This window comes from Cynocephalus volans, chromosome X, assembly GCF_027409185.1.
Source record: "Cynocephalus volans isolate mCynVol1 chromosome X, mCynVol1.pri, whole genome shotgun sequence".
Taxonomy (NCBI): domain Eukaryota; kingdom Metazoa; phylum Chordata; class Mammalia; order Dermoptera; family Cynocephalidae; genus Cynocephalus; species Cynocephalus volans.
The window spans coordinates 57178216-57192137 of record NC_084478.1 but is presented as its reverse complement, the minus strand read 5'-3'; the positions used below and the strand labels follow the sequence as shown (position 1 = coordinate 57192137).

At 35.3% G+C, this 13922-nt stretch overlaps 1 protein-coding gene across 1 annotated transcript in view; it reads left to right on the top strand.

Annotated features, from left to right (window-relative positions):
* The window catches only part of CASK (calcium/calmodulin dependent serine protein kinase), a 378414-nt gene that overhangs the window by 344995 nt on the left and 19497 nt on the right, over positions 1 to 13922 (top strand). Inside the window, exons 18-20 of the mRNA XM_063083161.1 lie at positions 3235 to 3270; positions 5038 to 5234; positions 12075 to 12190. Coding sequence (XP_062939231.1) covers positions 3235 to 3270; positions 5038 to 5234; positions 12075 to 12190 — 349 coding nt within the window. The remainder of the gene's footprint in view (positions 1 to 3234; positions 3271 to 5037; positions 5235 to 12074; positions 12191 to 13922) is intronic.

The window sequence follows — 13922 nt, the reverse complement described above, 5'->3', positions numbered from 1 at the left end:
GAGAATTTGAGGGAGAAATTATAATACTTCTTCCAGTCTCTAGTTATGGTATAAATTTCACAAGAAAAACCAAAGGCTTTGTATTTTTTCCTAAACCTGTTGAAGATGTGTATAAGAATTTATAGTTTTTGTCAAGTGTATTTTTAGTAAACCATTACAGTTGGGGTGCCCATTATATCAGGTCTTGAGCTCCTCTTGGTGGCTTCTTATGGAACTTCAATTAATAGGATAGTTCAAAAGAAAACACGGAACTGCTTCTGCACCAGGATTCAGAGTATTGAAATTTGTTACCTAGAGCCCAAACCTTGCTAGGAAAGAGAGAATGTCACATGCACATATGTAAATAATTTTAATATTCTAAAATCACAGATGTTCCTCATACCATTTCTCATCTGTTAAAGAAATGTAGTAAATACAATTGAGTAACCAGAAGGTAGTGTTAGTTATTAATATAACATAAGTTTCCCTTTTGTTTTTTAAGTGGTTGAACTAGTTTTGGGGTAGGACCAATTTACATTATACATGTAAATTCTATGCTCTTGAGGAAGAAGAACTTCCCTGTTACCTTCTACACCTTTGAATAGTGGAAAAAATAATGATACTCCCCTCCTGGCCCCACCCCCAACCTTTTCAAGCCTACCATGCCTTGGCAGAATTCCAGCCTATGGTGCGACTCTTCCCAACTAGGGCAATACTTCCAGAGAAAGGCTCTCTGGCCATTTGCATCTTATCCCGTAGGCCCTTGGTAAAAGAGTGGACTCCTGCTCCTCACCTGGCCCTACTGACTTGAGCCTCAGGGTTGGCACCTAGAGCTCAATCTGCTCACTAACATTTGAGGAATTCTCCTCCAAGGGGTCCCATTGCCTTTAAGACTAACAAGTTCCAGAAAATTTCTTTAAGTCTTCTAGAAAAAACAAATGTCTTTTGAGCAGACAGGCACATTTCGAAAGCTTAAAAGAACTCTACTAAACCCCAAATTAAAAAGTACTTCTTCTCTTCCTCTCCTTGTTCTAATCATTAAAGTTGATTTGGACACCAAGGGAATGGAGGCTGGAAAGGATTTGGGGCGTGTTGAATAGTAGAGAGAGTGTGATCAAGGAGCGTGGATATAGAGAGAGTGGTGTGGCTCCTGGGATCTTTGCCAGATGTATAATATTGTTATAAGCTCGAGATTATCGTTTTAATCAGTCTGCTAAAGTGATCTAAAGAAAAAAGAGTTCTTCTCTGGTATATATCTCTTTTACTCTTATTAGTAATATTTATTCTAGAAAGATTCTAAGATGATTAAAACATATGAAGTCTTTTTCTTAGTTTTATTTCTCTTCAAATTGAGTCATTCTGTAATTCTTGACACTGAGGTAACTAAAAATTATTAAACGCTTTTCAAACCTAATCTTTAATTAAAATTAGGCAGTTGGGATCTTTCAGCACAATGCTTTTCTGGTAATATTTGTCATCTTATGATACTTGATAGGGTTTTAATATCAAGTCAGTCTTCTGGGTCTCATTAAAAGAAAGCAGAGGTTTCTTTTAGAATGTTGGAGAGAGGAAAGAAATGATTAATGAATGACACGGTCATCACTTACAATATGTGAATCTTCAAACTGCAAAATTTTTTTCATACTTCTGTGAAATCACACAAGTAAGCCAGTATGACACCTTTACAGCTCAAACCTCAAAGGAAATGGTTGTCAGACTGTGGTTGTAACTGTTGATGTAAATATCTCTGTTTCTGTACTGGTGTTCTGTGTTAATGAACCTTGTGTCTTATTTCAGAGAGATTCCCCCTCCACTTCCAGACAGTCCCCAGCTAATGGTCATAGCAGCACTAACAATTCTGTTTCGGTAAGAACTCTAGCTCCACACAGCAAAGTGTGACAATTTTGTTGGTGCTCACCTGCCATGAGTGTTCTAGTTACATGTGTTCAGTGGAAATATTGTCTTCTGCCAGTATACAAGGCTACTACAGCTACAACGCAGTTTACTCCTAGAAAATCTTTTTCAACATTTTCTTCTCATTAGAAATCCCATTTATTAGTTAAATTTTAAGAAATATAGTACAAAAATATTTCTATGCCACCCCCACTAGAATATATGACTTTGCTCAAACCTATGCAAAGGATGTAAACAGAAATTTGTTTAAATTCCTAAACATTTTTTTAATTTGAGAAAGATAAGGAAATATAAGGAGTTTGCAGAGCAGGTATTTGGGTATTCTTGGGCTTTGTAGTTTTCTATTCTGAGTGATATCAGTAACGTGTTTTAGTTTCCGCTATCTAAGTTTACGAATTGGTGTGCCCTCTGTTATTGTGGTACGTGCACATATTTTTGTGAATTATAAGCCTTGCCTGGATATGAAAAGCAAAAGGAACTGGCTTCAAACTGCACTTAAGCCACGCTATTATCACATCTTTAACACAAAGTACTTTAAATTTAACTTGAACTTGGAATTTTACATTTTTTCAGAATTATCCATTTTGGAAGATAGAAAGAATTGGTTTTTATTTATTTAAACAAATGGAAGCACTTATAGGTGCAGGTTTTTTGGGGTAACCAAATCCTCCCTAAGTTAGCTAATACTGCTGTTTATCACCCAGTTGAAGTTATTGGGATTTCTAATAATGCAGCAGTATTGCTTTTTTCCTGACTTTTAATTTGCCCTTTAGAAATATATCAACTTTTTATCAGATAAAATTGTAAATAATTTAAAGATCATCTCAGATAAGTATATCAGTAAGTGAAATTATGGAAGAAAATTGTTTGACTTCATTTTCAACCTTAAAATAGGCTACAAAAGGAATTTATAACAGTTAAACATTTAATACTAAGATGGTGAAAATCCATATAGCCATTGAATTTTTCAAAATCTAAATGGTTTCAGTGAATAAGTTGAAAAGGGCAACAGCTCTTTTTAGTTTTGGGTTTTTTTGTTTTGTTTTGCTTTTTAGTAGGCTATTTCACTCGCAGTGGCTTTTGTGTTGAAGATGCTGAGTTGTTAAGAACACATTTTCTCTCTGCTTAAACTTACCTGCTTCCTTCAGCTTGCTGCTAAATGGCCTGGGTTTGATTTTTTGATAACTCAACATTTCTGGAAAATGAAATAATGTATATTATCGCTTTACAATTTAAATCTAGCTCATTTTTTTTAACCATATTGTAACAGAACACACAAATTACCTTGTACTCTTGAAAAGTAAATGAAAATTTTTCTCCTGGGTTGGCTTTATTCTACAGGACTTGCCATCAACTACCCAACCAAAAGGACGACAGGTGAATAGATATCCTCTATAGAAACTTCTCTAAACTGAGCTGCTAATAGCCAATCCTTTATTAACCCTTTCCATCCCATAATGTCTGCATTTTGGACCATAACATTTGAGCATTAAGAGCTTGTACCATTTCATTTTAACACATTACACATGACTAATTCTCTATAAAGATTTTCTCCTCACATCTTTGTAGCTGTGATGGTTATTGTAATTTCAACCTGATAATTTTGTGTTGATGGTTATGAATTCAGCCTTTAGTGATCTTATGGGCCTGCCTCTTGGGGAGGAAAGAATTTTAAAGGTTACAAAATTTTTAGAGTTCTAGGAATAACTAAAAAGTACATAGTGATGAATATTTTTAAGTAATAATTTTCTGAAGTTGAAAGCTTTTTCTTAAATTTGTATTTGCATGTGTATTTCTAAAAGCTATTTACAATGATAAATAAGAAAAAGAACATAAAGTCCTGGCTTTATATATTGATATGCCCGTGTTAGTTCAAACATGAAAAGTTAAGTGCTGCCTAACTAGCAAATAACTTCAAATTGCCAGCACTTTAAAGGTATGGATTTTAGGGGCAAATGCAGAGACTTGTTAATTTTATAGGCTGGATTGCTGAAAATAAACAGAAGTATCACACAATGGTTCCAAAGCCTTCAGGTTGGTTTTACAGTGACTTAAACATTAATATTCAATTTTAATTTCAAGATAGAATTTTTATGGGATTTTTTTTTTTTCTTGAAATGTGCTGTTAAAAAATAATCAGATTTGGCATTAAGATTTGCATAAATTAGCACCTGATAGAATTTACTTACAGCTTAGTCTTAAGATGCATAATGGGGCTGTCCAGTTAGCTCAGTTGGTTAGAGCACAGTGTTATAACACCAAGGTCAAGTGGTTATAACACCATACCAACCAGCTGCAAAAAAAAAAAAAAGACTGCATAATTGATGCATTGAATGTATAGTACTTTATTTTAAAGCATTTAGAAATCTGGTAATTAATAAAACACTGCCATATGATAACCCCTTATATGCTAATCTGTTTCCTAAATAAATTCACATTCCATAAAACTCAGAGCCTTGAACTATGTGAAGCTCTGTGCTGATTTCAAGTGTTATACTGGCAAAGCTAGGATTCAAATTCATTTTTATACTTTCAGAATAGTAAAATACAAACATGAAGCCTAAATCCTTTTTTAAAAAATTAAACTATTTTTTAAAAGTATTTTAAAAATTGTTTGAATTTCATTTATCAGCTATGTACACACTGCCAGTTGTCATGTAGGAATTTTACAGCAAGATACCAACCCAGAGTTCTTGCTAGTTTTATATCATGTGCTGCTTTAGGATTTCAGCATACCCTGACTGCTAATATTTATGGCTTAAAGGCTGCCACATGGTCATGACAACTTATCCATAACATCAACATAACCAATACAGATTTTAAAAATGGTAAGCATACTTCTCTATAATTATAGGCCTATTCTGTTATAGTAAAAGCAGAAATTGTCTTTATTTTTATTAAACAAGTATTTTAAGTATTCCCTCTAAATAAAAGCAGCAAAGTTTTGAAACCGTACACATCAAAGATAGTACATTGTTTCTAGTGGTAGAAGTTTTTTGTGTTGTATTTCCATGTATCGTTTTTGCTTTCACCATCTGATGTCCTGTTTATATTGTAAGTGTTCGTGTGTGGATATTAGATTAGAGCTAACTGTTTTCTTTCATATCACTGTGGCATCCCTTCTTACAAAATCCTGTTTTATAGATCTATGTAAGAGCACAATTTGAATATGATCCAGCCAAGGATGACCTCATACCCTGCAAAGAAGCTGGCATTCGTTTCAGAGTCGGTGACATCATCCAGATTATTAGTAAGGATGATCACAATTGGTGGCAGGGTAAACTGGAAAACTCCAAAAATGGAACTGCAGGTCTCATTCCTTCTCCTGAGCTTCAGGAATGGTATGTATTTGTTGTTTTGCTTTGCTTTATAATAAAAATGAAGCCCTGCCCATCCATTTTTCAACTTTACATTATTGTTTTAGAGTATTTGATGTATTCCTTTGCTTTATTAGCCAAAGAAAATTCAAATTAGTTATTCAAGACTCGGCATCTAGTGAGATCCTAGTTAGAGAGTCACGTTTTCATTTTTTATCTAAGATAAGGAAGATTTGGAGAGAGGTTGAGTGACTAATCTTAGGTCACGTGTAGTTGCGCAGCAGAGCTCTCCTCTCCTATATGCCGTTGCAATCCTTTTAGAATGGCATTTTTAAAAAATCTACCTTCTCCTTACCCTCTGGGGTGGGATGGGTTTTTACACCCATCCCACTCCACCACTAGCAAAAAACTCAAATACCATGATTCAGTGTCACTCAGGGTATTTGAAGATAAAGTGTGTTTCACTGATAGGAGAAAGGCGCAGTCAGAAGGTTCGCAGTTTACCTTGCCAGTTCTTTAAAAATGCCCTTTCTGTTAGAAAATTTAAGCTGTGAAAGAAGGATAAAGTCAAACAAGGTTTTTAGACACAGTTTTTAATTGAGAGGAGTCACAGATCACTATATATTTTGGTAAAATCTATTTCTGCTATTATTACAATTTCCTTAGCTCAACTATGTTTTTGAAAAATGTTGATGATCTTACCTTTGTTGGTACTTGGGCAATACACTAGAAATCGAGGGCAAAAGAGGTACTTAATGTCTGAGTTTTGTTTCTTGTTACAAAAAGTAACAATCATTAGGCATTCTGCCAGTTCCCTTCCAAAATACTCAAACCTAGCTAAAAGAGACCAAAGACATTGAGTCTATAGACATTTCTAACTGCTTTTTCACCCACTTTTCTCACGAATTAAGAGATTTCTCAGTTAATCTCTTTTGCTTGATCGCCTCTTTCAGCTATCATGTGTTTCCTAAAAATATTCTTAAATTTAGAATGTTGGAGCTGACGACAACTTCTGATGCCATCATTTTACACACGAGGAAACATGGGCCCAAACAGAGAAGCAGCAGCCTTCTGGTATTGACTTTCAGTCTGATCTTCAGAAAAAAGTTTAAGCATAAGCAGGAATAAAGCAATTTCTAAGTTGTTTTGATAATGATGCTGTTACTAATATTTACATTTTACAATATGTCTTCTTAAATGCTGCCGTATATTACAAGCTTTTACTGAAGATAATTATGTAGATTCCAGACCTCTTCTCCCTAGCCAGATCATGTATGTAAATCATGTTTCACTGTTATCTAGGACTCTAAGTCCTCTGGAGGAAACCTGAGAAATGGCAGGAGAAAAGCAGATTTGCTTCCTGTTTCCCATAATGGTGGACTAGGTTATTTGGATCAATCCTCCTGCTGGAAAAAATGAAAAGTGCTGCAGAAAATATGTTTTTTAAATGACCTTGAAAGCATAGCATAGCTGAAAAGATATTGGGGAGCTCAGCGACCAATTTTTATATGAAAGCCTTTAATCAGAGTGATAAACAGAACATTGGAGTACCAAACTGGCCCATTTTGTCTGGAGGGCATTTGCTATTACTGAACACTCTGTGCCAGAGGACTAAGGTTAAGGCCCAAAGCCTGTACACCTTGGGGAATCTGTTAGAAAACCCTCCCCACATTGTTTAGAATGGAAAAGGCGATACTCCCAAGCTAAGAGCAAACAGATAAGCATGCCCTTACTCCCCTTCCATGCCAGGGGACTGTAGAGAAGGCTGCTTTGTTACTGAGCAAAGCTAAAGATGAGAGTAAAAGAGAAACATACTTCCCCTGAGAAAATTGTGACCAGCAGTCCACCTTGACCGGCTTTGTACCCAGATACACATAGCCTGGGGCAGCCAGGGAAACTCAAGCCATGCATTTGATTTGAAGTTTCCCCTTTCTTTACTAATAGTTCCAGGTTTGTTTATACCAGTATAAACAAAAAGAAAGCCTCTGAAGGAGAACACCTTTATACTAATCCCCCTAACCTCATCATAATCCCCCATATAAACTTTTTCCAGGGCAGTGACCAGCAAGTCAAAATCACCATGCATGCAAGGAAAGAAATGAGACCCAACAGAAATGACAGACAGCAGAAACAAACCCAAACCCACTTTATATATGGAAATTAGGAGACAAAGATTTTAAAACTAGGCTTACGAGGTTTTAAAAAATCGATAATAAGGTTGAAAAATGTCTTCAAGAAGCAGAAAAAAATTTTAAAGGACATAGCAAATTTGAAAAATACCAAAGGAACTTCCAGGAAAGAAAAAATACAGTAATAAAATTAAAATCTCAGTGGCCACACACCTTAATTAGAAAAGCTAAAATTTTTTAATGTTTTATCAGTACATGAATGGATAAACAAGTTATGGTATATCCATAGGATGAAATGCCACTGAGCAATAAAAAGAAAGTATTGAGGTATGCAGCAGTGTGGATGAAACTCAAAATCGTTACACTGAGTGAAAGAATCCAGGCAAAAAAGAGGACATACTATATGATTCCGTTTATATAAACTTCTGGGAAATGCAAACTAATCTATAGTGACAGTGGTTCCCTGGGGAGGGGACAGAGAGAGGAAGGGATTACAGAGGGAAGGGCATGAGGAAATTCCAGGGTAATGAAAATGTTTTTCTTGATTGTGGTGATTGTTTCATGGGATATATATGTGTGTCAAAACTGATGAAATTGTAGGGAGAAAAGGATCTAACCAGGATGATGAGGAGGAAGCCTACTGGGCAGTATGTGCCTTGAGACCTGAGTAGGACTTTGGGCGTACAAGAAACTATTCCTGGCTAAGGGGAAAGAGCAGTTTCCCTTTGTTGGGAAACTGAACTGGTTTCTAGAATGTCAGTGGGCATGCAGTACTAATCAGAGAGATTTGAAACAAGACTATCAGCCAGACCCAGAAGCTTTGTCCAAATGTATTGCTACCAAGTCACATTTTTCACATTGTCTAGGTAAGAAATCAATTTTAGGGGGACCCAAATGCATTACTATAAGCACATCAGTCTAGCCCTTTGATATGTTTGGGTCACTGAATCTGTCATCCCTTCCTTTGCCTATGAGATCCTCATCCAAGTCATCAATAAAATATCAAACATGTGCTTGAAATTTTCCTCCAGGTTTACCTTAACTTTAACACGGTTTCTGTGCACTTACTGGGCTAACATAAATAATGTTTGTTTCCTGAGTGGCTGGTAAAAATCAGTTTTATTCCTCTTTCATAACACCACATGTGATCACACCATAAATTTTTACTGGGAACTTGTTATTTTTATGTCTTAAGCTTAAAAACATTTATTATAAGATACTCTGTACATTGTAACTTAAGTTTCACAATGTCAGGATTTTATCTGTTTTAACCTATCAAAAAATTCCTCTGTTTTGACTATGTTTCCAAAGATCCTATGCCTCATAGAAGCTGTAGTTATGACTAACAGCAAAGGTTGACTTGTACCAGAAGAATCCCCAAAGCAAAGCCTTCATCAGCCTCCTCTGTATGCCACGTAGGTAATATATGGAGATTGATTTTGATGCTATCTCTGAGAGTTCACAGTATTTCCCAGTAAATCTCTTTCCCCCCAACCAAAAATAAATAAATAAAAACTTGGATGAACAAGAGAGAGTAAGAGAATGGAAGATAATCTCTTTAAGAAAAAAGAAAAGAACACTTCCCAACTCATTTTATGATGCCAGCACTACCGTGATACCAAAATTAAATAAAGGCGATTCAAGAAAAGAAAACTACATACCAGTATTTGTCATGAACATAAATGTAAAACCCCTCAGCAAAGTATTAGCAAATTGAATTCAGCAATATATAAAAAGGACAATACGTCATGACCCAATATAGTTTGTACTGGGAATTCATTGCTGGTTCAACTTTTGAAAACCAGTCAACTTGATCTGTCACATTAACAGACTAAAGAAGAAAATCTATATCGTCATATCAATAGATACCAATAAAGCATTTGATGAAATTCAACATCCAATTATGATTAAAACACTTACAAACTGAATTGAAGAGAACTTTCTTAACCTAATAAAGGACATCTACAGTAAACCTACAACTAAATTATTGGAAAGGAAAAGATTTTGCAGATGATATGATTCTTTTTTTTTAAATTTTAACATTTACTTGTACATATTTGTGGGGTACAGTATGTTGTTTCAATACATGCATATACCGTATGCTACAGACGATATAATTCTGTGTGTAGAAATTCAAAAGAATCTGCAGATAAACAATTAGGATTAACATGAGAGCTTAACAAGGTTGCTGATACAAAATCAATATACAACAATCAATTCTATTCCTATTTACCAGCCACAAACAGAAAATAAAACTTTTTAAAGATACCATACGTAACACTGCCTGCAATACCATAATACTATAAAGTATTCTTGCAAAAAAATAGAACCTCAATCTGATTAGGCCTCTAGATTAATTCCCTATTTGCTGGAAATGCAGTGGACAGAGGGACATACTAAAGATACCACAGGGACACAATCAGAAAAATCTCGACTACAGAAACTACAGGACAAACAACTAGTTTCTGCAACAAATCAATTGTAAGAAAAAGAGAGGAAAGGAGATGGGACCTATAGATTTGAAAGGGATTGAAGACTATTTAAGGAGGAATTATACACTCTTGGATTTGTTCCAAAATAACCTAGAGTGGGTAGGGTATAAATAAAACAAAATAAACTATGAATATTAACTGTCAAAACTGGGTTGTAGATATCTGAAGTTCATTACACTATACTCTTGTATATGTTTGATATTTTCATTATTACAAAGTGTTTTTTAAATACCATTCACAAAACCTTTTTTTTAAAAAATCAACAACCTAGGAACAAATCTAAAAAAGATGTTCAAGACATTTACAGGATAAATTATAAAATTTATTGGGACATTAAAGGAGATATAAATAAATGGAGAAGACATACTGTGTCCACAGATTGGAAGACTCGATATTGTAGAGATGTCTCTTCCTCCCAGATTGATTTCATAGATTCAGTGCAGTTCCAACCAAAATCCCAACAGTTTTGAAATTGACAAGCTAATTTTAAAGTTTACATAGAAATGCACAAGCTCAGAAATAGCCAAAATGTTCTTGAAGAACAAGGAAGGAGGCCTTGCTCCCCCAGATACCAAGACTTATTATGAAGCTGTGGTAATTAAGATAGTAAAGTATCGGTTTAGAGATGCTCAAATAGGCCAACTGAAGAGAATAGAGAACCCCAAAACACCCTTGTACATAAATGAACACTTGATATGTGACAGAAACAGCACTGCATAGCAGTGAGGAATGGACAGGATTTTCAGTGTCGTGCTGGGACAATTGAGTATCCATTGGGGGGAAAGAAAGATAAAAGAAATTGGACTCCTACTTCACACCATAAGCAAAAATCAGTTCAAGTACATTAAATACCAGAATTTGAAAGACAAAACTGTAAATTTTGAGAAGGTAGTATTAGAGACTATCTTCAGAGACAAGGAAGGATTTTTTAAAATACCAAAAATACTTCCCATTAAAGAAAAGATGGATAAATTTGACTAAATTAAAACTAAGTTCATCAAAAGATACCATAAAGAGAATAAAAAGGCAAGCCACAGAGTAGAAGATACCTGCAACACATATAACTAACAAAGGTGTAATATCCGGACGATATAAAGAATTCCTACAAATCAGTGGAAAAAAAGACAACTGAATAAGAAAATGATCAAAAGACTTGAACAGACACTTTACAAAAAAGGAAATCCTGTGGCCAATGAACATATGTGAAGGTGCTCCATCTCATTAGTAATTGTTAATCATTAGATGAGCAAGACCTGAAATATCCTGAAAGGTAAGTATTTGCTTAAACTAAACCTGAGAGCAACTTTTTAACAACATCTCTCCTTATGTTACCAATGCTGAATACTATAATCAAGTAGAACAAAATTATAATTTTCTGATTGTGATTATAACTGAATTTAATCACAGTATACTTTTTCCATCTTACCCTAGAATCTACATGTAGTAGTAGTACCATTTATTAAGCATCTACTGTGTGTCTGGCACTGTGATAGAGACATTATTTACATCTTTTGTTCTAATCCTTTACAACAGCCATCTGAAGGTCTCTGAGAGATTAAAGACCTTGCTGATAGGATGTTCTGGCTAAGATCATGGCCTCTGGTCTCAGACCTTTCCCACCCTCCCACTTACTAGCTGCGTGATTTGGGGCAAATTGCTTAACCTCTCAGGCCTTTGATCTCCTGATCTGTAAAATGGTAATGCAATTCCTTATGTTGTTAGAAAAATTAAATGAGTTAATACATGTAAAGTTCCTAGAAAAGTGCCTAACACTGGCTGTTCAGTACCAGCTAATGAGTAACAAAGCCATGATTTAAACCAGGCCTGTCTTAACTCAAAATCCCATGATCATTCCACTGTATCTCACAGCCACATGTTTAGGCTTCTAATCCATGTTATCAGTTAGTGTATGCTCAAGGAATACAATATCATTTTAATATAAGGGCATATTTTTTAAACATTTCTAGGAAATTGTCATGAAAACCAAAGAACAGCCTTTATCTGAATGATTTGGAAGGTTGTGATGAGTAGCTTCAGGCTATTTCACGTAAACTCTTCAAATGAGTGATTTTTCTCTCTTTTCAGCCCAAAACTGTGCATTAATTTTGGGTTTTTTTCATTCTCTCTCTCTCTCTCTCTCTCTCTCTGTCTCTCTCTCTCTCTCTCTGTCTGTCTCTCTCTCTCTCTCTTCTTCTTCTTCCTTTCTTTTCTTCTCTTTTTCTTTTTCTTTCTTTTTCTTCTAGGCGAGTAGCTTGCATTGCCATGGAGAAGACCAAACAGGAGCAGCAGGCCAGCTGTACTTGGTTTGGCAAGAAAAAGAAGCAGTACAAAGATAAATATTTGGCAAAGCACAATGCAGGTAGGGAAAAGCACAATTGCTGCTGAGGCTGGGTTAAACATCTCCAAGACCTAAATAGATGAATATTTCAATTCAGTCACAGAGTTCTCTATCCAAACAATTCCATCATATGAGACCTTTATCAATTTGCAAAACCTTTAAGAAATCCCTGGCTATAATTAATATGTTGGTTATTTGCCAGATATTTTACAGAGCTGTACTTTATAGGACAAAAATGCGATTTGGAAACATTATCCTCTATAACTAAAGGAACCCAACATGTTAAGTCCTCTCGGAGAAATGAGAACTTCAGAGTTTGCTGAGTCACCAGGATTCTTACCTCCTTGGCTGGGATTGGTCTTAAGCAGATGCCCTCCCTCTTGGCTCCACTCTGGCCCTGGGACATGGCCCCATGACAGATATCTAAGGGCAAAGGTGCACTCTTATCAGAGTTTAGTGATTGGTTTGAAAGAACACAGATGACATGGATACTAACTTGGTTTAGTCAGTTTCTGTGACTGAGTCATCTTCTCTCATGGTATTTCCAAGCTCCTGAAAGACGAGGAACATTATCTTAGCCTACCCTTTGTAGTATGTTTGTCTGTATGGAAGATTGCATTCAACATAAGTCAAAATGTTCACCTATTCTTTTAAAAACTGAATACCAAAAAGATCATGATCTGTCATTGCAGTAGAATTCCCAGAAGACTCACAGGATGTAACCTAAATTTTTTTTTTAATGCATGGTGATAAACAGTGGGATTTACTTATCTTCAATGACTTCCTAATATGACTCCTTTTATAAGGAACATTTTCTGAAGAACTGAAAGCCCTGACATTGGCATCAGATTAGTTCCCAAGGTTTCAGAAATAACTCCAAAAATCAAACATGTGGCCAAAAAAAATCAAGTGAATCCAATCATGCATACCCAATTCGACAGTATAATGTTTCTTACAAATATGAAATGGTTTTTTCTCTATAGAATGTTATAACATGTGTTAGCATTCACTAGGAAAAATTATTTAGAAACTCTGAATTGTTCATTTCTCAATCAGAGATTAAAAGCAATATTTTGGAATTCTGTATACTGTGGAACGAATGTGAGTGGCCACATCAGTCACGTTTAAATGAGTTAGGGCTGGTGCGTGGCTCACTCGGGAGAGTGCGGTGCTGATAACACCAAGGCCCCGGGTTCGGATCCCATATAGGAATGGCCGGTTTAGCTCACTGGGTGAGCGTGGTGCTGACAACACCAAATCAAGGGTTAAGATCCCCTTACCGGTCATCTTTTATAAAAAAAAATAAAATAAAATAAAAAATAAATGAGTTAGTTAAATGAGGAGTCTTCCCTTTCATATTAGTTACATTGCACCAATAAAGTGTATTCCCAATCAAGTGTATCATTTCTGATTATGTGCTACAACAGAGCTCTAGTCTCATAGTGGCTTTTTTTGTTTTATAAAGGGAAGAAATATTTAAAGCGGAGTAGTTAAACATAATGTAGCAACTATTCATTGTAAGTGATCAAGTAGTTCTATTGGAAGAAGTGCACTGCAGTTTCAGCAGAATGTTATTCAACACAAAATGTCGGCGGTTATTGCCAAGCCTTCTTATTCGCCTTTATTTCTGTCAGCTTCTAACAGTCTAACACAATCAAACAAGCTCACAAGATCTGTTGACATTATATAAATATAAAATAAATATGTATACATATATATCTTACCTTGTAATTTTCACAACTGTATTAAATGA